Source organism: Microtus oregoni, unplaced genomic scaffold, assembly GCF_018167655.1.
Source record: "Microtus oregoni isolate MIOR12 unplaced genomic scaffold, Mior012 000044F_ref0000062, whole genome shotgun sequence".
NCBI lineage: Eukaryota > Metazoa > Chordata > Mammalia > Rodentia > Cricetidae > Microtus > Microtus oregoni.
This window is the reverse complement of record NW_024543218.1, coordinates 8,978,420-9,000,603: the sequence shown is the minus strand read 5'-3', so window position 1 is coordinate 9,000,603 and position 22,184 is coordinate 8,978,420. Positions and strand designations below refer to the sequence as shown.

Below are 22,184 nucleotides of genomic sequence, written 5' to 3'. Positions count from 1 at the left end.
AACTCATACAGAGGTCATCCAGACCCAGAAAGGTAAATATGAAATATATTCTCTTCCATATGGATATTAGTCATTAAGTATATGATAACCACACTATAATCTGTAGTCGCCATGATTCTCCCACACCAGACAGCCGCAGGTTAAGATCTTTCCTGGTAAGCCACACCTCGTGGGGCTACACACATTATTAGAAATGGGTTAAAGCAAGATGTGAGAGGTAGCCAGTAAGAGGCTAGAGCTAATGGGCCAAGCAGTGTTTAAAAGAATACAGTTTCCATGTAATTATTTCGGGGCATAAGCTAGCCAGGCGGCCAGGAGCTGGGGCGGCAGGGAAGCAGCCTGTTGTTCCATACTACACAAGGGGATCACATAAAAATCCCCAAACAATCCAGGCTGATGCTAAGACAATGGATTCCTCTCTGCACACTGACAGTGGGGTCTCACTGCAGAATACAACATCCATACAACTCACTGAATATGGAGAAGTCCAGCTGCTACCTACCGGGAGCCTTCACCCCTACATTCTAGGGTCTTTGATGCAAGAAGACACTCTGAAGGTTTACAAAAGAGAAGCATGAACACCAAGCCCGACATAAAACCTTTGACCTACAATGTGACCAAATACGCTAGGGCAACAGTAGCCCCAAACTTTTAGGAGTAGCAATCAATGTCTGGTTTGACTAAGGCCTACTGCATTAGACAATCCCTGATACCGTTGGGTGATCAAGAATCAGAGACTAGAGTGTACAGAGACCTAGGGTAAAACAAAACACTACTGATCTAAAAAAAAAAAAAAAAAAAACAAAAACAAAAAAACAAAAAACTCAATAAAATAACTCCTAATGCTATTCTGCTATACTCATAGATCAGAGTCTCATTCAGTCATCATCAGAGAGGCTTCCTTGATAGCAGACAGGAAAAGGTGCAGAGAAAGACATTATTAGAGACAGAATCTAAATGGGATGTCTCCATTAAATCCCTCCCCTCAGAGCTCAGAGAAACCTGGGCAAGAGGAGGCAAAGAGTTAGAAAAAGTGTAAGGCCAGAGAGAATGGAGGCCATCTGCAGAACAGACCTGCTGAATCAACTAAGCAAAGCACACATGAGCTCACAGAGACAGGGCAGCAGCAGGCCCAGGGCCTACAGAGGTCTGCACCAAGTTATCTGTGCATATAGTACAGAGTTTAACTCAGTGTTCTGTGGGTCCTTCGAGTGTATATAGTCAGCATATATTGTATGAGAAAATAACCTATTTTCAATAAATGGGGAAAATGAAAAAAATAATAAATGGTAAACCACCATGAGAAATTAACTGCCTCATTTACCTGGAAAATAATTCTCATTTGAGGATTCTAGGTCCATTGAGAAAAAGTAAGCTATGTGAAGAAAACCACTTCCATTAGCTTTTAGACTTCTTTAAAGCAAGGTCACAAAAGTCAGGAAACCAAATAGCAGGAAAATCTACCCTGTAGTAAATTTGAATTTTTTAACTATGCTGTTATTTACTATTAAGAGAACAGATACCCTGCACATATGACTTGTTTTTTAAAATATTTAACTTACTTGCTTTTCCCTTTGTAGACTGTTGCATAAGATCCTTCTCCTAGTTTCTCCAGTTTTTCATAGGAGTCAGCTTTTCCAAACTTGGGACTTGTTGGCTAAACACAGAACAGTGGGAAAACAAAACATTGTTTCAGTACCAATTTGTTGACAATGAGTAAGTAACATTTTCTGATATCAGAATATTTTTAAAACAAGGCAGTAAACAATCATTGTACAAATTCAGAATATACAAACACACGGAGAATTATATTTGCCCATAATCTAACCAAGGTAGCACTGTAAATATTTTGATATAGCATCACCCAAGGCTATCTTGCTGGAAATTGTTTGTTTATAGAGATGTTGTGACATTCAATGTACATGCTTTATGACCTGTGTTTTCACATTCAATGTGTTATGAACATTTTCCACATTTGGCATAATATTCTAAATTATAGATTAATAAACTGGTATATGCAGATCAAACATACTCTATCCTATATTTTTATACATCCCATTGATGTAGAATAATTATTACTTTGTTTTAGCAGTAGGGGAGGGACCAAAAGAAAATTTTGTGATACATGAAACTTGTACAAAAATCACATTTGACTACCCATAAAGTTCTATTAGAATCTTAACTATGACTTTCTAGTTATAATGAGACTGTAGTTACTACATGTATTATACAGCTGCTGATGCTGGGAATACTATGTTCCTCTACAACATCATGACTGTGTAACACTTAGTCCGAAAGTACTCCTCCAACATATTTCATCAGTAAATCACATAGATAACGAAAATTATTTACAGATAACTGATCATTCTAACCTTGCATTCTCACAGGTCATAAAATTGTTAAAGACTGACCAATGAAATCGAGGAGCGTCTGCAGCACAAAGGGAATGAGCATCAGAGTGGCGAGATGGCCGACAGGATGGGAGAAAAGCTTTGCAACTGGATATGTGGTAGAGGATTAACACAGGCAATAAAGAAGGTCCCAAAGAATTAAACATGAAAACCCATCTAATCAGTAAATAGGTGAATAAATAGAACTATTCTCAAAGGTAGAACTTCAGACAGCCAGTATGTGGAAACTGTTCAACACCCTTAGCCATCAAGAAAATGCAAATTAAACAACACTATGATGCCATCTCACCCATAAGACCGGCTGTCACTAGGAAACAGCATGACAAAAATGCTAGGGAAGTTTCATGCACTTTTACGCTGGTGAGAGTGTAACCTGGTTGTTTTGCTACGGAAGGGAGGCACTCACAATACACAAGATGAGTAGCAGATTAATTTGATGAGAATATGGTCCATACACACAGTGGAGTTTTATTCAGCCATAAAGAAGGTGAAATATAGCACCTTCAGGAAAACTAATAGAGATTTTCATTAACATGATAAATCTGATGTAAAAATAAAAATGATAACATAAGCAGCACAAGTCAGACTCAAATACATGAACCATATTTTCTGTCATATATGGACACATACTTATGTGTGTATGTGTGAGCCCATATGTAGGACATATACAGATATGAAATAAGAGAGACTATGATGAGGAAGGAAAGGGAATAAATGGGGGAGGGCAAAGAGAGAAAGAAGAAAACACAATGCCCCATATGTCCCCTCATATGCAGAATCTAGACTTGGTCAGACAGATGTGAAAGCAGAGGAGAAACTACTTACAGGGAGAAAGTTGTACACTGAGGTTGCAGGGGAGAAGAGCAGGGAGGTCAAATACAGAAAGGACAATGATACAGATGAATGACAGGTCACAAAAAAGCCCATGACTTGCATTCCAACTGTAGCAATTAATTAAAAATGAAAATACTAAATATGTTCTCTTGTCCCCTGACCACAGCAAATGCAACACAGTGACTAAAGACACATTCTTCAAAACTAACAGTTCATGATCTTGAAAAAAGAATTATCTAACCAGACATTTCGAGGAATCTTGAATGGTATAATGCAATTGGGAGTAAAATTTCAGAGAAATGACCCTAAACCCATGAGAAAACTATTAGATTAAAATAGCAGAAACCTTTACATATACATGAGAAAGGTAAGGTGAGACTTAATTTTATAAAAACAGAAAGGATAGAGGAGAATGAGGTCACTGAGTTAGAAGGGCCAAGCAAAGACTCAGCCAACATCTACAAAAACGACAATGTACAATTACAAATGGCCAACAAATATTTATAACTGCATTCAGCATCCCTAGTCATCAGAAAAATGCAATTAAACCTAAGGTTATAACCATGGCTTTTTTTCTTAACAGTTTTATTTTAATGAAAATATAATTATACTATGGCTTTTTTGATCCAATCAACAGAAGCAAGCGAACGAAATAGAATAAGCTGGCAGGTTTCTCAAATAAAAACATTAGTACAAATCCTAAAGTCACAGTTCACAAAAGATGAAACCAAGAAAGAGAAGCATGGAGTTTAATGGACAGTGGAACTAAAACTCTTATAACAGGGCTATCAGTAAAAAGGTAAGCATGGCTTTGAAGTTACTGTATGATCAATATTTAACCAGCATAAAAAAACATTTAGTGAGTATTGAATGAGAAAAAAGGTATAGTTAAAACAGCAATAAACTCAGGTTTGAAAAAAATTCTCACCAGACACTTCAAGGAACAACTATATCTACATAGAAAAGTTAATCAGAGTTAACAAAATGGCAAGGAATATTTTATAAAGTTAATAAGAAGTGATTTGGCTGGGTGTGGTTAGCCCTCCAGAGACAGAAATAGAGGGATCTCGGTAAGTTTGAGGCCAGCCTAGTCTGCATTGTAAGTTCCAGGTCAGAGTTATGTAGAGAGACCCTGCCTCAAAACAAAACAAAACAAACAAACAAAAAGAGGCAATGATTTGTATCACTAATAGTGCAGCAGTTTTTGTACCCAGTGAGAGATATGTAGACATTGCAACTTTTATCACCTGAGGCAAATAATCAAGGCATTAACCTCGATAACCTCAACAGTACGGCATCATAAGGCTTGGCTGGACTAGTGCAAGAAGTACAAGAAGGCAGAGAGAGAGAGAGAGAGAGAGAGAGAGAGAGAGAGAGAGAGAGACAGAGAATGAATCATGTTGAGAATTCTTGAATCAATTAGAACAGAGAGTAGACACTAAATAACTCCAAAGTCACAAATTTTAGTATTTTTCTTACATCTTAAAAGTCTTTGCTACATTTATACAAGTAAGATGTATACATTTTAAATAAATTGAGGAATGAAGGGAAAATTCAAAAAAGAAAGAAAGAAAGAAAGAGGCAAGGAAAGGGAAATTAGACAAAAGATTCTCAAAAAAAAATACACCAAGTAAGTCATCAAATAAAGATAAATTTAAGCCCAATTACATCAAAGATTACAATAAACATAAGTGAACCACCTTTGGCAAATAAAAGTTCACAGATTTGTGATGTGGGGGATCAACAATGTTGATTCAAATGAAGATTCACAAGCAGAATAAAGAGTATATCTGAAAATAAAGAAGGGGGGAAACCCTACCATTTGGAATTGAGTTTTGGACAGCCTAAGGTGTAGGGATTGAATTTCATTCTTTCCCCCTTAACACCCAGGGTTCTCAGGCCCATTTGGTAATGTTGCTCATCAACAGATGAACGGGTAAAGAAAATAGAGTATACACACCAAATGGAATTTTATCCTGCTAGACACAAAACTGACATCATGAGATTGGTATGAAAGTCAATGAAACTTGAAATTTTGTACTGAGGTAATAACCCAGGGACAAAAAGACAAACGCTGCATATTCTCTCCCACGTGTATGTCCTAGCTTCCCTCCACTCCTCAGTTCCATGTGTTTAATGTGGAGAACCTCTAGAAAGCAGAAAACTAGAGAGGAGACATTGCACAGGGCAGGGCACCTTAAGGAAGAGGGGCGGAAGGAACATATATGAGCATGGAAAGGGTGGGAAACTTGGGGCGCACAGGTTCAAACGAAGGTGGGAGAGACAAGAAGGTGGGGGAAGAAATAGTCAAAACAAGGGAGGTATGAAAAACCACAATCTAGTAACCCAATAAAAAGCATAAAATATTTGGCAAATACTGTCCAAGACCAGACAGGGTCATTCTTGGAAATAATGAGTCACTAAACAAAAACCCTATTACCAAGTGTGGGAAACAGGTTCTTGGCATCCCTCTTGGTTGCTCACAAAAACTAGATGGTGAGGCCCTACTGCTACAGGCATCACATGCCTTGGATGCAAAATAAGGAGCTTGAGCCTGCTCCCTGCTGACTAGCTTTCAGGGGTGCTGGAGAGTCCTGAGGTCTGTTGAAAGAGTAAAAGCATTAGTGATCTTACCCAGCTGTGGACTCTACGAACCATGAAACCAGCCTGTCAGTCAAGATGTGCCCATTGGCACAATAGTGGTCAGCTCTTATGGGAGATAAACAACTGCTTCTGACTAGATTGGGGATGTGTGCTCACAAGAGAAAATCCAGGCCTAATGCTATGCATCTGATCAAAACCCCATGACTGTAGAAGACTTTTCTCCCCGGGAGGGGGCGAAACCTACTGCTCAGATGGCACAGATTCAAAGCACCTTCTAAATATCTATACTTATACCCACACGCAAGGGCCACTGTCACCCTTAGTCAGAGAAGCTTTTCTCTGTAGTGAGTGAAGGTGAATGCAGAGACCCATGACTCCACAAGACACTAAGAATACTGTCTGATTAAAGACAGTTACAGCACCCTTTTAAAGTTCAAAAAATAGTTTTGGAAGTGGGGGCTGAATGAATGGATGATCTGAAAGCTAAGGAAAGGATTGCAAACTGAGGTCTTCTAAGCATGGCAAGGCCATGGCAATCACAAACTCACAGTGCTGTGCCCACTGTATTGGTGTTTACAAGCCAGGCCCAGCCAACAGTGAGTAGAGAATGTGCTCACAGGCTCCTGCACTTAGTGGTGAACGACTGCCAGTAAAGAGGTTGTGGGAGAAGGAGAGACATAGTAGCCAGGTGTACCTACTGATGAGCAGGTCAGCAATCTCTAATGCCTAGTTTCAAATTCAGGTTCACAAACATGCAGTTAAAGTCCGCTGGACACTAGACAACAAGTTAACGAATTCATAAGAAGAGTTGTGTATTCTGGCCTTCAGGCATACACACAGACAGAATATTGTATACATAATAAATAAATATTTTAAAAAAGAGTTGTGTAGGGAAGGGGGTATGGCTGGCAGAGCTGGAAAGGAGGAGGACGAAGTAACTAGCATGTTTTATATACATGTTTCAAATTTTCAAGACCAAAAATAAAAAAAAGAAGGAAGAAAAATGACAAATGAGCAATACATATGTTTAACAGGGTTCAACATCTTTGGCATCAGAAAAATGCAAATAAAAATAATTGTGAGATTCCATCTCACCCCAATAAGAATGGCTACCATCAAGGAAAAAGACATTTAATGCTAGTGATGTTATGGGAAAAGAGGAGCCCTATTCACTGCTGGTGGGAATATAAACTGGCTCAGCACCTCTGAAATTAGAGAGGAGGAAGAGGAGGAGGGGGAGGGGAAGGGGGAGGAGGAGGAAGAGAAGAAGGAGGAGGAGGAGGGGGAGGAAGAGGAAGAGGAGGGGGAGGAGGAGGAGGAGAAGAAGGAGAGGAGAAGGAGAAGGAGAGAAGGAGGAGGGGGAGGAGGAGGAGGGGGAGGAGGAGGAGGAGGAGAAGGAGAGGAGAAGGAGGAGGAGAGGAGAAGGAGGAGGGGGAGGAGGAGGAGAAGGAGAAGGAGAGGAGAAGGAAGAGGAGAAGGAGAAGGAGAGGAGGAGCAGGAGGAGGAGGAGGAGGAGAAGGAGGAGGAGGAGGAGAAGAAGAAGAAGAAGAGGAGGAGGAGGAGGAGGAGGAGGAGGAGGAGAAGAAGGAGAAGGAGAGGAGAAGGAAGAGGAGAAGGAGAAGGAGAGGAGAAGGAAGAGGAGAAGGAGAAGGAGAGGAGAAGGAAGAGGAGAAGGAGAGGAGGAGGAGGAGGAGGAGGAGGAGGAGGAGAAGAAGAAGAAGAAGAAGAAGAAGAAGAAGAAGAAGAAGAAGAATTATCACTACTACTTGACCCAGCTATGCCACCACAGTTCCTGCACCCAAAGCATTCTACACCCTGCCACAGAGACACTGGCACAAATATTTCATTGTTTCTCCATTCACAATAGCAAGAAAACACAACAATGTAGACATCCAAACACTGGTGAATACAAAGAAAACGAGGCACATATACAATAGAATTTTACAAATCCAGAAGGAAAAATGATGGATCTGAAATCCCTATATTAACTGAGTTGATCCAATATCAAAAGACAAAACTACATACTCTCTCATATGCAGATTCTGGCTTCTAATCTTTATTATGTATATTTACATGGGAATGAGTATGACTAAAGGTCGTGAGACTGGAAAGGGGATTTCGAGAGTGGAAAGAGGGTTTTTGCTTTGTTTTGTTAGTTTTTTGGAGACAGGGTTTCTCTGTAGCTTTGGTACCTGTCCTGAAACTTATTCTGTAACCAGGCTGAGGTGCACGTGGGAGGCAGAGGCAGGAGGATCTCTGTAACTTTGAGGTCAATCCGGTCTGCATAGTGAGATCTAGGGCAGCCAGAGCTACATAGTGAGATCGTGTCTCAAAAAAGAAACAACAAAAATTCCAAAGATGGAAGCAAAAAAATTTAATTTGTCAATTATGACATCAATTTTTCTAAGTGTATATGACATGGTTGGTAACTTGGAGGTATGAATCTACTTTAAAAATGAGATAGGCAAATTCTGCTTCTTATTTTCAATACTGATATAAAGAGAATCATCTTCTGGTCCCAATTATTAAACCCAGGTATCTCTAGATGCTGACAGAGCATCTTCACAGGCAGAATGAATGTGTCAAAGGCAGCAACAGAGACTGCAAGACGTTTTCCAGGTCAGTTATTCAATCTGCCATAGCGTTGAACACCATAGTAACCCATTTCTCCATCAAAGTATCCAATGAGAGGACAGTTCCCCAAAGCCACACCAAGCTCCATAGTTACATGTTGCTAAATTTTTAATGAAGCATGGACCAAAAGTAGAACTCTTGTCTTCACAGAAATCAGAAATAACTAGGGCTGTACAACACTTTCGGCATCATTTACTCTGGTCTAAGTGCATAAATAGGAGAATCTCCCAGAAAGATGACTTTCTCCCAAGACTATCTGCTGAGTTTTAATTAAACACATTTTTCCTCAAAGCAAAACTCATCTGTTTGATGTTCCCATTCAGCACGTAGTACGAGGGGAAATAGCAAAATTTGGTTATGAACAGTATTTTAAGAAAACACCCTAACTAATAGCAAAGCATTGTTTTCTAGATATGTATTAGTTCCCCAGAGGTTTTCAAATGCTGCAGCCTGGGTAGCATCAACAACAAAAAGGCATTTCCAGTTATGGAAGACAGCAGATCAAGATGGTGGTGACAGCAGGTTTGGTTCCTGCTGACGCCTCTCTTTGGCTGGAGTCCTCATCCTGCTTCTCCTCTCCCTCCCTCAGCTCATAAGAACATTAGTTAGAGGACCCAGCCCCGTGACTGCAAGTGAACTCAATCACCTTCTCGAGGATCTTCTCTGTAGATAGGGTCTGAGGTACATTGTGGGGAGGAGGGGCAATGCAGGTCACAGAAAAATAGACAGCTTGATGACAGACTAATATACTTCAAATTTTACCACAGACAGGAAGGGAATGTGTAAAGGAGATCCAAGATTTTTAATGGTATTTTGTTTACACATATGTTAAATTACACATCACACTGAAGAGTTTTTACTTTTTCTTCTCTCAAAAAACACATAAGAACAAGTGAAATGTAGTGGACATTTGCATTCTGAGCTACTTGACTAGTCCTGTGTGGGTCTATTCGCACCCGTTTCTCATCGCCAGGAAACAGCTTGAGAATGTCGCACTTCACCATCACCCTCCCAAGCTCAAGTTCTAAATAGAAATTTAAAACCTATATTAAACTTTGTATAAATGATCTTCAATGGAGAAAATATTGTGCTCACAGTTCCTCTCTAAATTATTTTAAATCCGAGTGAGAAACTCTTCATGTCTGCTGTTGGACTCCTTTAAGAATGAATCTGAGCTAAAGGAAAAGGTAGCTACAGAAAACCACCCCTTTGCTCCTAGCAGGGCCCACCTGGCTACTGTATACTGACAGCAAGTACTAGGAAACAGGAACTGGCAGAGATGGAAGACAACAGTTTTTCGTCTCTTGGGAGAGGCACAAAGATTGACTAAACATTGTATGTTTCACTCTGTGCAATCTGCCTGGAATATGCGATTGCTTTCAAATGAGACACTGTAACACTACCTAAAAACTGAGCAGAGGCAACTGTAAAAATGTGAAAGTTTTCATGTTATAAAAACCAATATTGATTTTATTTAAAAGAAAAACAAACAAGTAAGAAAAAATAATAATGGCACATATGGTCTATTTATCTAACTAAATGGATTTGGATTTATTAACTGCTGTGGTTAAAGTATATTCTATTAACACTGGAATGGCGTAAAATTAATACTTTGCCCCGTTTAGCAGCAAAACAATCAGTTATTTGCCCTGTGGTACTGATCTGTAGACATTGTGAAAATAGCCTGTAATTTGCAGATCAATCATACAGTCTTCCTAAGACAGATCGAAGGCATGTGATTCCCCTCTAAAAACAGCTCTGGTCTATGAAAGGATGGTTCCTTGAAACATGGACTATATGAGATGGTCTAAGCTTTGAGGATTAGGTTCTTACAAAGTGAGTCTTCTATTTTAAGCATGGAAAGTAGTCTGATGTGCAATTACCACGCATATAAATAAGGAATCCAAATGCCAAGCATTTAAAGAGGCTACGAGTAAAACCTCTCCTATCCAACGAACAAAACCAAGAATAATGCAGGAGTGGGGCAGGGGGTCCCTCTCTTAAAATTAAAGATCGGGTCTTTCATTGCCTTTCTCCACACAGCTTTATTATGCTGCCCTGTTTAAACGAAGACACTAGAACACACGGAGATGCAGGCAACCCTAACCATTATCTCTGCTCTGCAACCTCGGGTGCATGAACGGATGGACACCAGCCTTATGGGACAACCGTTTCCTTCTTATCATTTCTCTACTTAGTGCGCACTCAAAAGCACCATGGTGACTTGGAAATACAGACGGCTAAGGTGCAGCTGCCAACGGACACTCCACAGAGACATTGGATTTAATGAGATAATGTTAATGCATTCTTCAAAAACAGCATAGAAGTGCAAAGGGCTGTCGATTGCCTGGCTCACTGGAGGGGAACATTGGTCTGGGTAATGGAAAGAGTGGACGCTGCAGCTGAACAGTGCTCGCCACCCTGCCATTTGCAAGGCAGGACCTCAGCAGCTCTACTTCATTGTTCACACAGCAGTAACAAATATCAAGAACACTGAAGGCTTACTCTTTGGCTTTTGACGTTTATTACCTAAGTTTATAACCAACAGATCCATCATAAGACTGATTCTATTCTACACCCCATTAGGACATGAAGAATGTAAGGGGTGGAACAATAATGAAACTGATCTAAGATTCTGTAGCTACTGGAGAACCAGAATTAAATTAAACTGATGAGAACTGAGCATCTCTTTCCCTTATTACTACTACTCTAGGAAAACAGCCCCATGGATTGAAGTTCCGCCCAAATGGGGACACAGTAAACTCTCTTATGTTGAAATCTCATCCCTAGAAGCAGGGATAGGTGTTGAGGCTGTATTATTGTACACGACATGAGGATCCCGGGATGTGCATCCCAGTGATGCAGCCATAGCTCCACTGACTTCACTGAAGACTCGATTTCATTCTCCATAAGGACTGTTTGTGTAAGGCTGAGAGCCCCGTGCCTCCTGACAAAATATCTAACACACACAACTCACCAGAGGAACGGCTTATGTGGACTCATGGTTTCAGTCCATGGTCACCAGAGTCCATTGCTTTTAGTTGGGATGGCCCAGTACCAAATGACAGGAGCATACAGAAGGCCTGGCTACCCCATAGCATCTGGGATGGGGCAGGAGATGGAAGGGAGTGAAGAAAGAAGGAAAGTGGGAGGGGGGAGACAGAAAACTGAGAGACAAGAAAAACAAGAAGTAGAAGGGGTGGTCCAAATAATACCACTTAAGGGCACGTGCCCAGTGACCCAGTTTCCCTCCTTTGAGTCCTACTTAATGAGGCATGGATAGCATCCAAGCCTTTAACACATGGTCTTAGCCAGGCAGTCATTTAAGATCAGGACCATACCACCCTTAACTGCAAGAAAGCCACAATTAAGGATGGCTGTGGTACCCTGAGTGCCCATGGATATAACATGTGTATAACAATAGAAATACCGCCACACTTCATCACGGTGTCTTTCCAACTGTACTCCTAGGGACAATTCTAACTAACCAATAGTTTGAAATAATGACAAGATGAAGGGTACAAATCAATACCGCTGTGTCAGGGCAAGGGTGCTCGGATCTAGCAATCACAACTATACCATCACATGATTCAAAAAATAACAGAACCCCGTGCCAATGGTTTTTATGGGTCATGATTTCCTATGGTTATCACAGGTATAAAATAATCAAACTAACACATTGCTATTGAGGTTGAAACAGTGTTACCAACCTTACTAGTTGGGGACAAGTGAAAAGAAAATGCAATTACAAGTAATAAAAATTAGAAATGTAATCATAGTACAGGATCCTTTCTGTATTATAATACACTACTAAATGCTATATATTAATGTAAGCTTAAGATGTTATATACATGTATTTATAGATACAAATATAATGGAGAAAATACTTTGTATATTCCTTATTATCCCATAAATTACTAATTATCCCTAAATTCTGTTTCTCTATGTCACTTCTTCCTGGGCCTCCTCAAACTCTTCCTTCTAGTTAATCTACCCTGTGCAGAATTTATTCCAAAACGTTCTACATAAGGCAAGAAAAGTAACTCGATTTGTCATTTGAGAGAAGTCCCCAAAGAAAGGCATGGGATTAACTCATGTAATATCTAGAATGATAATTTCTGCAAACCATTACAGGCTGACATATGGTACCAGGTAACTACAGAGTAGATGGTATACACTTGCCTTAAGATGGTAGGAGCTTGACTGTTGTCTACAGCTCTCAGTTTCTCTTCCATAACACTAGATCGGGAGGTTCTCTGGGGAGTCAATGGTGGAGCTGTGACAGGCAAACCCACTTTACAGTAACAAGTGACGATCACAAGCGAGGGTTTGGGGCTCCAAAACCAAGTTTCAGAGAGGCTGCAGTACTATTACTTCTGCTTTATTGACACTGGATCTGCTCGGTAGCACAAAACATAATGAAACTTAAGTGCCAACGCTACTGGAGCAGCTCAGTGGCTTTGCTGGGTCTGTTCCCGCAGAAACTTTGAGCTCAGCGCTTGTTAAATGCCATGTGTTTTTAGGAAGGTAACAGAATCAAGCTTCCTTGCCATCTCCCTCCCACTCTCTAAACCCTTAGGGCATCAATGTCCAAAGATTAGTAAGTGTCGGTAAAGTCTGAAAATTATTCCGTTTCAAAAGATCACAAAATATTTTCACAGCGCTAAGTGCCAGCCAGCCCTGAAAGTCTGAGTTCCAATTACATTTTTGTGAGTGAAAAGCAGCAAGCATCCTGGATGCAAAGGCCTCTTCGACAAGCTGCATGTTGAAAATACCCCATCCCAGGGAAGCGGTACTAGACAGAGGTGAGAGCTGGCGAAGGCAAGGGGCTCATCTGGTCGTTGCCCTCATGAGTGAAACCTGTGGTGGTCCCACAGGCTCAACACCCAGGACTTCTCAGCTCTAGGAGGAGGAAAGTAAACGTCTCTTTCTGAGGCCACACAGTCTACTGGATTCACTACACTCAAACTAAGGCAAATACTTTAGTCCAAAGCCAAGAACTGCCTTGGCTTTGAGTCGAGGGTTTCCTGAAAATGAGTGGCCTTTCCCTCTGAGGATCAACGCCTAGCTGTTAAATGCTAAAATATTTCCATCGGGAGCAAACTGTGAGACGACACCTGGACAGCGCTCATTCTTCTCTGAAATGCTTTGTGAACCTGCCGACTTAGAAAACTTCTCACGAGCACAGGCACGTCCACAGACATCTCTAAGAGAGTGAAATACAAAGGGTTTGCAATGATAAATTTTTCTAACTCCAAAAACAATTTTTTTTTGAGTGGTTTTCTGAGACAGGGTTTCTCTGTAGCTTTGGAGCCTGTCCTGGAACTCACTTTGTAGACCAGGCTGGCTTCAGACTCACAGAGATCCGCCTGCCTCTCCCTCCCGAGTGCTGGGATTAAAGGCGTGTGCTACCACCGCCCGGCCAAACAATCTTATTTTTTTTTAAAGAAAAAGGTATTTGTTTTGTTTTATTTCTAAAAATAAGTTAAATGATTTCATATTTGCTTGCTGGGCACTCTTAACTCAATAGAGTCTTTGTCTAGTTTTCTCTCTTCCAAAATATTCAACCATGAGAGAAAATGCATAAACTCTCACTACAAACACCACCTGCCGTCATCCGCACATTGTGCAGCTGTGTTGAAGGCTAGTCCTTCCGGGTACCCCCTGATATATGGGGGGGGGTCCTTACCGAGCTGGGGCTGGAGTGCCGCCGCACTTTGGGTGACTCTTTGCCAGCCAAGGAGGACTTGAAGTTAATGCAGGCATTATTCTCAGAATGCACCCTTTTGACTTGGTTGGCAGGCTTCTCGAATGGGTCGAAGGTGCTCTGCGTCCTCTGGACTCTGACTTTTTTGTCCTCAGGGATGGTGTCCAGGTGCTTGATCACTGAATCTGTCCCCTGGCAGTTCCGTGTAGACATCTTTGTGACACATATCTGGAATAGAGAAGGGATGACTTGAGTGAGCCTCACTGAAACAACGCAATCACTACACGCACTGATCTGGCCAGGGCGCGTTTCAACTCAGAAAAGCCCACTTTATGAGCTGTATTCACAATACAGAAAATTACTTATAACTGTTCTGTGTAGATTCGCAGTTTGCACGTTAAAAAAAAAGAAAATTTATCTACCTAATAAAAAACAAACAAAAATACCTTATGGCATAGGCCGTGTATCCTACAAGGTTCTGAATGCTCAGGTTTTATCATCTGACTGCAAATGGGTATTTCTAAATCATGAAAGGAGTGGAAAACCCATTTCACAAAACAAACAAACAAACAAAGCCACAGTTAGCAGGGATGGGATGGGTACCTACTGACCACAGCAGGAGCTGACAGAAGCAGGAGCTAAAGAAAGCTAAGGAGGATGGGGCTACTTTGTTTCAAACGTTTACCTCTGAAGATGCAGGTTGAAAATTTCCACCATCTTGATTGACTTCACTCCACTTGACAAATTCATAAACATGCAATGCTAATATATGTAATATATAGTATATATACATATAAAATACATATACATAAACATATAATACTAAAAGAACGCAGGAAAGAAGAACGATATAAAGATATAAGCTTTGAATCAATCTTAAGATACTTAGAGGAGTGGATGAAATCTAAAATAAGAATAAAATTAAATAATAATTCAATATCAAAATGGAAATAAAAAACACTAATGAATAAAAATTAAAAACAACGTTAAAACTTGACAAACATCTACGTAGACTGACAAAGAAATGGAAAAGACAACCTCAATTTCTTTTAATCTAGACTGCCGTTACTTGAATTGGAAATAAATCAGCCTGCCACAGTAGTTTTGCAGTACCACGCTCTTCAGGCACCCTACTAGCAGACCATATGTGAGAGGCATTACTTCTCTTTTTAAGATTTTTTATTTTAGTTTAGATGTATGCATATTTTGCCTGCATATTATGTATATGCGCCACATGCATGCTCAGTGCCCACAGAGCCCAGAAGATGATGTTGGAACTGGAGCTGCAAACACTTGGAAGCTGCAAAGTGGATGCTGGGAACATCCCAGGTCCCCTGCAAGAGCAGCAAGTGCTCTTCACTGCTGAGCCTTCCCTCCTGCATCTAAGCCTCAACAATCCTTTGGCTAAGTCCATGGAAGGCAGGGCCACACCATGGTATTACAGCCTATCTCCAGTCATGCTCAGTCTTCTTGTAATAAATCTTATACAAAAGATTCATCCAAATAACTAATCATTATATTTTATTTAAAAAAAAAAAAAGCTAAGGCTTCAAGACATTCATCCAAAAGCTATTGTTTAAAAAGCACAATGCTGCTACAAAGATAACAAATACATATGTTCATAAATAGCTATCATCAAGATCCTTCTGCTGAAGGTTTTAATAGGTGGACTCTAAAACAATATCTGAATCTCTTGCCTTTGAATAATCCTCTCCCTTTTCTATGCAAATATAATATGATGTCATATGATAATATTGTTTTATATACAAACACTAGATTACCTGGTGGGGTGAACAAAGCTAGGAGAGCCCTCCAAAACCAAGAAAGACAGAACGCTCAGGGCCGGCTAGTCTGAAAGGCAGCCATGACCACGCTGAGAACTGAGTGATACAACCATAAGGTATATCACAGTCTTGGCCTGACAACTGCCAGGAAAATGGGGACCACAGACCTGCACACACAGTAAAACTAGTTCTGTCAACAAGGAAGAGGACGTTGAGCTCCAGGTGAAAGCCACCACCCAGACAACACCCTGACTTCAGCCTGGTAAGATCCCAGGCAAAGAAACGCTATTGAAACTGTGAATAATAAGCCAGTGCCTGTGAGGGACTGTTACCCAAGGGTAAAAACCTATTATGTGCACTTTGCTGAAACAGCCTGAAGCATTCTGATACCTGAGCAGAACCTACAAAAAGAACAAAAACAAACAAGCAAAAACACTGCCGCATAGACCACTAAACAAATTTGATACACTGTATCAAATCCAGGCGGAAGTAAGCAACGGTTGTCACGATTGCTGTCACTATATATGGCTATGTACTGGGCATCATCAACTGTAGCTTCACGAGTTACAAAGCTCATCAACAAGTTTCTCCACATAATTAAGGTCATACCAAATTTATCTGGTCTCCAGTTCAGCCAGGCTGCCACAAAACATACAGGTAACCATACCTTCTCTGTGCACGCATCTTCATCAAGGGAAGAAATGTACACTGAGTTTTCCACATAGCACAAAGAAACTCTTCTAGGTAGGTTTCATGTTTCCAGTATTTAGGACACAGGACTTAAACGTGATCTGCCCAACATGATCTGTTGTCTATGAGCACAACAGAAAGCCAAGCTCACTCGGGTCCTCCTGACATACCTGGGCTCAGCTCTGCTGCCCTCACACACTCCTGTGGGAGTTCTCCTGGAGACCCCGAATTAAAGAACTCTGGTTCAGAGAAGGACCCAGCAAGGTGAAATAATCGCAATGCCCACGCCTTGCGGGAAGCTGTAATTTCCACTAGCTCTTAGCATGAAACCATTGAGTGATACAGACCCAGCAGAAGAGGCCTGGATGACAGGTTACACGTAGGTGCTATCCCCCTGCACCCACATCTTCCTGTGAGCCCCTCCGTAATCTGTTAGCAAGTATGAATCGTGATCACAGATATAACCTTATAAGTAAGAAGAGTCAGAAACAGAACCCCACACCTCGCAGAGGAGACTTCTCCAGCCCGTAAACAGTAACCCTTTCATCCATTTCCAGCTCATCCCACTGCGTGCCTGTATTCTGGCTGATGTTATAGCTCCCACTGAAAAAAATAGCTTCCAGCTCACAGGACATAAGTGTCGGTGGTGGGTGGGAGAAGAGATTAAAGAAGAATCAAGAGAAATGGAGCCTAGGAAACATCCAGCTATTGACTGGAAAGCTAGAGGCCTTTTTAAAATAGCACAAGAACGTTAGTCGGATAAGAGAATCGGCCTAACAGAGCTCCCACTGATGATACAGTGGTGGGTTATTCAACTATCAAAAAGAAACATAATATTGTGTTTAAATCGAATGAGTTACCGAAAAAGCATGAGTTCAATGTGATTTCAGATGACAAAAGCCACTAAAGTAGGAATAGCAATTACAATAGGAAAGGATGAATCCAATCCAATATAACCAATTTTAACACAGAAAATGCTGAACGGCCAAGTAGTGCTAGACCAAGCAGGAAATTTACCAAAGACATGGAAGGATGCTCACGGGTCAGGTGGGGTGGGGTGGAAGAGGGGGACAAGCGGGTGGTGCCAGTTTAGACACAAGAGTAACATGGTCTGCTCGGGGAATAATGACCAGGGCAATATGACAGTGCCGTGAAGGACAGGCAATGTTCCCCAAATGACATATTCCAAAGTGCACATCCGTGAGACAGACAACAAACTGCGCAAAGAAACACCCACATATGGAAGGCAGTCTTTAAAACAAGTTAACGTTTAACAATATATGTGAAATAACCCCTAAGAAGAGAACTCAGTTTGGCTTCCATTCTGTGGTTCAAGTCTGAGTCACTTAGTTTTGATAAGACAGCTAAGACCCCCAATGATTAACAACTAAGATTCCATAACCTATGCTACTGTACAACTATAAAGATAACATAATACCAAGAACACACAAGAAAAGATTGTTACTAAGCTTCCTGGGGAGGCATGCTAAGTGAGTAAGTACATGCTACTGTACAACTATAAAGATAACACAATCCCAAGAACACACAAGAAAAGATTGTTACTCAACTTCCTGGGGAGGCATGCTAAGTGAGTAAATCTATAATGCTTAGGAAGGTTCCAAAAATGAAACGAATCCAACCCTTAGTATCAGTGTTTAGAATAGGACATGCATAAATATGGCAATCATATTTACAACAACCATCTTCATGTTATGTGCTTTATTTAGAGTTTATGAAGTATGTTAGAATCATGGAAATTAGTCTGTGAAAGGAGGGCAATTTGATTAAGTCAGTAATCAGAGATTAAATATGGAGAAAGAAAAATGTTAAAGATTTAAATATTTATATATGTGTGTGAGAGAGTATGAAAGAGACACTGAGAGAACAAATGTGTGAGTGTGTGTGTGTGAGAGAGAGGGGGGGGAGGGGAGAGACAGAGAAGACATATGTGGGTACCCACAGAGGTCAAGCACCTCAGAGCTGGTTATGGGCTGCTGTGAGCCGCCTAACATGGGTGCTGGAAACCAAACACTGGTCCTATACAAGAGCAATGAGCACTTTTAACCACTAAGCCATTTCTCCAGACCTAAATTAATTTTAATTGATTGTATTAGCGACACATATTTTTAAGACTATGAGTGCTTGGCCATGTACAAAGACAGCCCACTGAAGCTGCTCCAGGCACAGGAGACTTGGGCCATTCCATAGATCAGCAGCTTTTACCATTTGATGCATAGACTTTGGCAGTGGCCTTCCTCCCAAGGGAAGCCACAACTGTGCTAAAAATTCCCTCTGCCCAGAAGCCCTTGATGATTCAGACACTTAGCCAGCTTTATTAAGAATCCCTTCAGCGACTGCATTTAATCTGCTATATTTTGTGTCCTTATATTGCAACGCTTCCTTTTAATTAACTATCTTAACAATCTATCTCCTCCATAGGGCGATGACTTTATCTTATATTCGTTTGACAACTCTCAAAACCAATTTGTCTTCAGAGGTCCTCTTGAAGAATCTAACTAATATTTGCTTACAAAGTCATGAGGAACAGGATGCTTCTATGGTTTCAAAGTGGTCTTCTCAAATCTTGGGGCCAGGAGAAAACATCTTGGGTACATGCGCCTGAGGCGGATCACGGTAAACAAGCACACTATCGCCCCGTGTGAGAACAAGACATGCCAACACTAATGGGAATTAAGAATCTATTTTCTCCAGCTGCAGTGCTTCACACTGCATTCACAAACAGAGGTGACAAGAGTTACATAAGCAGGGACGCGTGGCACTTGAAAACACTTAAAAAGAAGAAATCATCATCAATACCCGAATAAACTTATTTTCTTTTCTTCCAGTGAAGTCAGCAGAACTTCAATTTTTGATCTAGGTGAGAGCTGAAACCACACATAGAGATATTCATCTGAATAAGTATGGCCCACTTATCTTTTTTGTTGTTTTTTGAGAATGTCATATCATATATTTTATCATATTCTCTACTATCCTCTAGCTCCTCCAGCTCCTCCAGCTCCTCCCATCTCCTCCCTGTTTCCCTCCCCACCAACTTTGTGTCCTTTCTTTCTTATAAGATAAAAATCCACCACCAACAACAACAACCACACCAACAAAAAAATGCAGCAGCAACAACACCAGCAACAACAATAATAACAGCAACACCAACAAAAACAGCAACAACACCCATAACAACAACACCAGTAACAACAACAGCAACAATAACAACAACACCAATAACAACAGCAACAACAACAACAATAGCAGCAGCAACACCAACAGCAACACAAACACCAACAACATGTTGAAAGAAAGGTGCAATCCATTTGTGTTGATCAACCACTCCTGAGGATGCTGATGTACCCCGTATCACTCCAGAGAAGGAACCTGACTTTCTGTCACCCAGCAGCTGTCATTTGTGAGCAGAGAGCCTTTGTGCCCACTCAGTCACCATGCTGGGCCTGTGTCTGCCTTGAGCATCTGCCCTGCTGTGTCTGGAAAATGCTGCTTCTTCCAAACTGTCCACCATCACTAGCTCTCTGAGTCCTAACACCACCACCCCCTTCTGCATAAATCCCGGAGCCTTGAAGAGTGTGACAGCAACATCCCACTCAGGGCCAAGTGCTCCAAAGTCTCGCCCTCTAACACTGTGCAGCTGTGAGTCTCTGTGCTAACTGCCGTCTACCACAGAAGAAGCATCTCTGATGAGGGCTGAGCAAGGCCCTGATCTATGGGGACAGCGATACCATTGACAGTCATTTAACTGCTTTGTTAATTTAGCAGAATAATCATAGTAGGTCTTCACTGGTTCCATGAATTATTTAGCCTCATTAATGATATCAGATATAGGTTCCATCTCATAGAGTTGGCCTGATCACCCTTAACAAAAGTTTGTTAATTTGTTGGTAGACCATAACGTGGTTTAAGAAAAGGAAAAGTCAGATATTCAGTGTTGGGGCTCCAACAGGCAGAGTATGACCTATGACTTTTGCTTACAGCTATGTAAACCTAGCCAGCTGTCTACTGAAACCTCAGCAGTAGATGGGAAAGAGCGTGATTCGGTTAAGGCTGGCATTCGTTTAGACCGAATTCATTCGGGTTGAAAATTGTCACTTTGAATCAGCCATTTTCTGGTGATTGGCGTGTTTCTAAGATCCCAGAGTGACCTTCTCTACTTGCTTAGTGGAAGGCAGCTACCAGAAAAGAATGGCTTTCAAAGATGCCAAGTTTACCTGTGTCAAATAATCCCCACATATATAGCAGGGGCGAGGTCAAGGTCTTCTGAGGTTCATGAAGGGAGTGTCTACCACAGGGGCAGTACAAGCTATGCCATAAGCACTGTCTTAACAATATCATCTATTTCTAGCTATCTCTGTTTTGTTTTTTGCATTGTACATTACCCCATGGAATTCTAAGTATTTTCTCCTACTCAACAACTTCTTTCAGAATTGCTCCCAATAAAAATCATCGTTAGTCATCTACAAGGTTTTATGTAAATATTACCTCCACCAAAAATACTTGAATTTTAAAAATTATAAACGAAAAGATTCCTCCTTTAAAAGGAATTTCAGCTATAAAAAGATAGCTAGGAACAGTATTCTGAGGACTAAGAGGAATTGTATAACACCACTGGAATAATGCCCATGACAGCCACCTTTGTCTGTTATTTCAACCTGCGGGGTTGATGAGGACGGCATCCACTCCCGTGTTGTAGGCTGTGGTTTCTTCTCTCCTGAATTAGTGTGTGTGCGTTCGCATGTCTGTGTGTCTATGCATCTGTGTAGATAGAGGTGCCTCTCGGAGCACATGGAACAAAGATAAAGGATGTGTAAACTGCATGTACATACGGTGACATGAGCATGGCCATTCTATTACTCACCATCTTGTTTTTACCAAACTCAAGCTCTGCATAATAGCATTGACTAGCATGCACGACTCCAAACAACTTCACAACAGGTCTGCTCAACTCTCTAGGTCTGTCTTCTCGCAGGCTGAATGGCAGAGCTGGTGGACTTAGCAGCTCCTTTGACCTTTCCTGCCTCTAGTATGAAAATGGGCCCAAGGTTAGAAGTAGCGAATGGTTTTAAATAGATAAATGCCAAGCAGATAAGCTCACTTCTTTGTGTTCCCTTCGTGTTAAAGACAATTCCTCCTGAGCAGCTGAGGATTCCGGAAGCATGGAGGTGGCACATACTGTGAACATTTACTTCGGTATTTCGGGCCTCATATTTTCATTAACTCTGAAATCAAACAATCATTTCTCAGTGATAGCAGCATGAGTATCTGGCTAAGGAATCAGTAGTGTAAAGCATGATGTGGCAAGTCACACTGTAGGACACTTGTCAACCTTGGTCTGTTAAACAGCAGCTCTGCCCCTGCATCAGCGTCATTGCTGCAACCATTAATGCCCTTACTATGACCTATACCTGATGGAGGAGGGTCATCTTTCTATCTGTTGTTTCATTGGTTAAATAAAGAGACTGCCTTGGCCCTTTAATAGGACATAAAATTAGGTAGGCG

General features: G+C 41.1%; 1 protein-coding gene across 7 annotated transcripts in view; it reads right to left on the bottom strand.

The window, feature by feature from the left end:
* The window catches only part of LOC121434735 (cyclin-dependent kinase 14), a 526,212-nt gene that overhangs the window by 388,553 nt on the left and 115,475 nt on the right, over positions 1–22,184 (bottom strand). For 5 of the 7 annotated variants that reach the window (XM_041633665.1, XM_041633666.1, XM_041633668.1 and 2 more), the window contains 2 exons: positions 14,173–14,418; positions 1,563–1,657 (listed from right to left, as the gene is read on the bottom strand). In XM_041633665.1, coding sequence (XP_041489599.1) covers positions 1,563–1,657; positions 14,173–14,418 — 341 coding nt within the window. Of the gene's footprint in view, positions 1–1,562; positions 1,658–14,172; positions 14,419–16,641; positions 16,762–16,834; positions 16,931–22,184 lie in introns of those variants that run through there. The other 2 variants (XM_041633669.1, XM_041633671.1) reach the window with 2 other exon arrangements.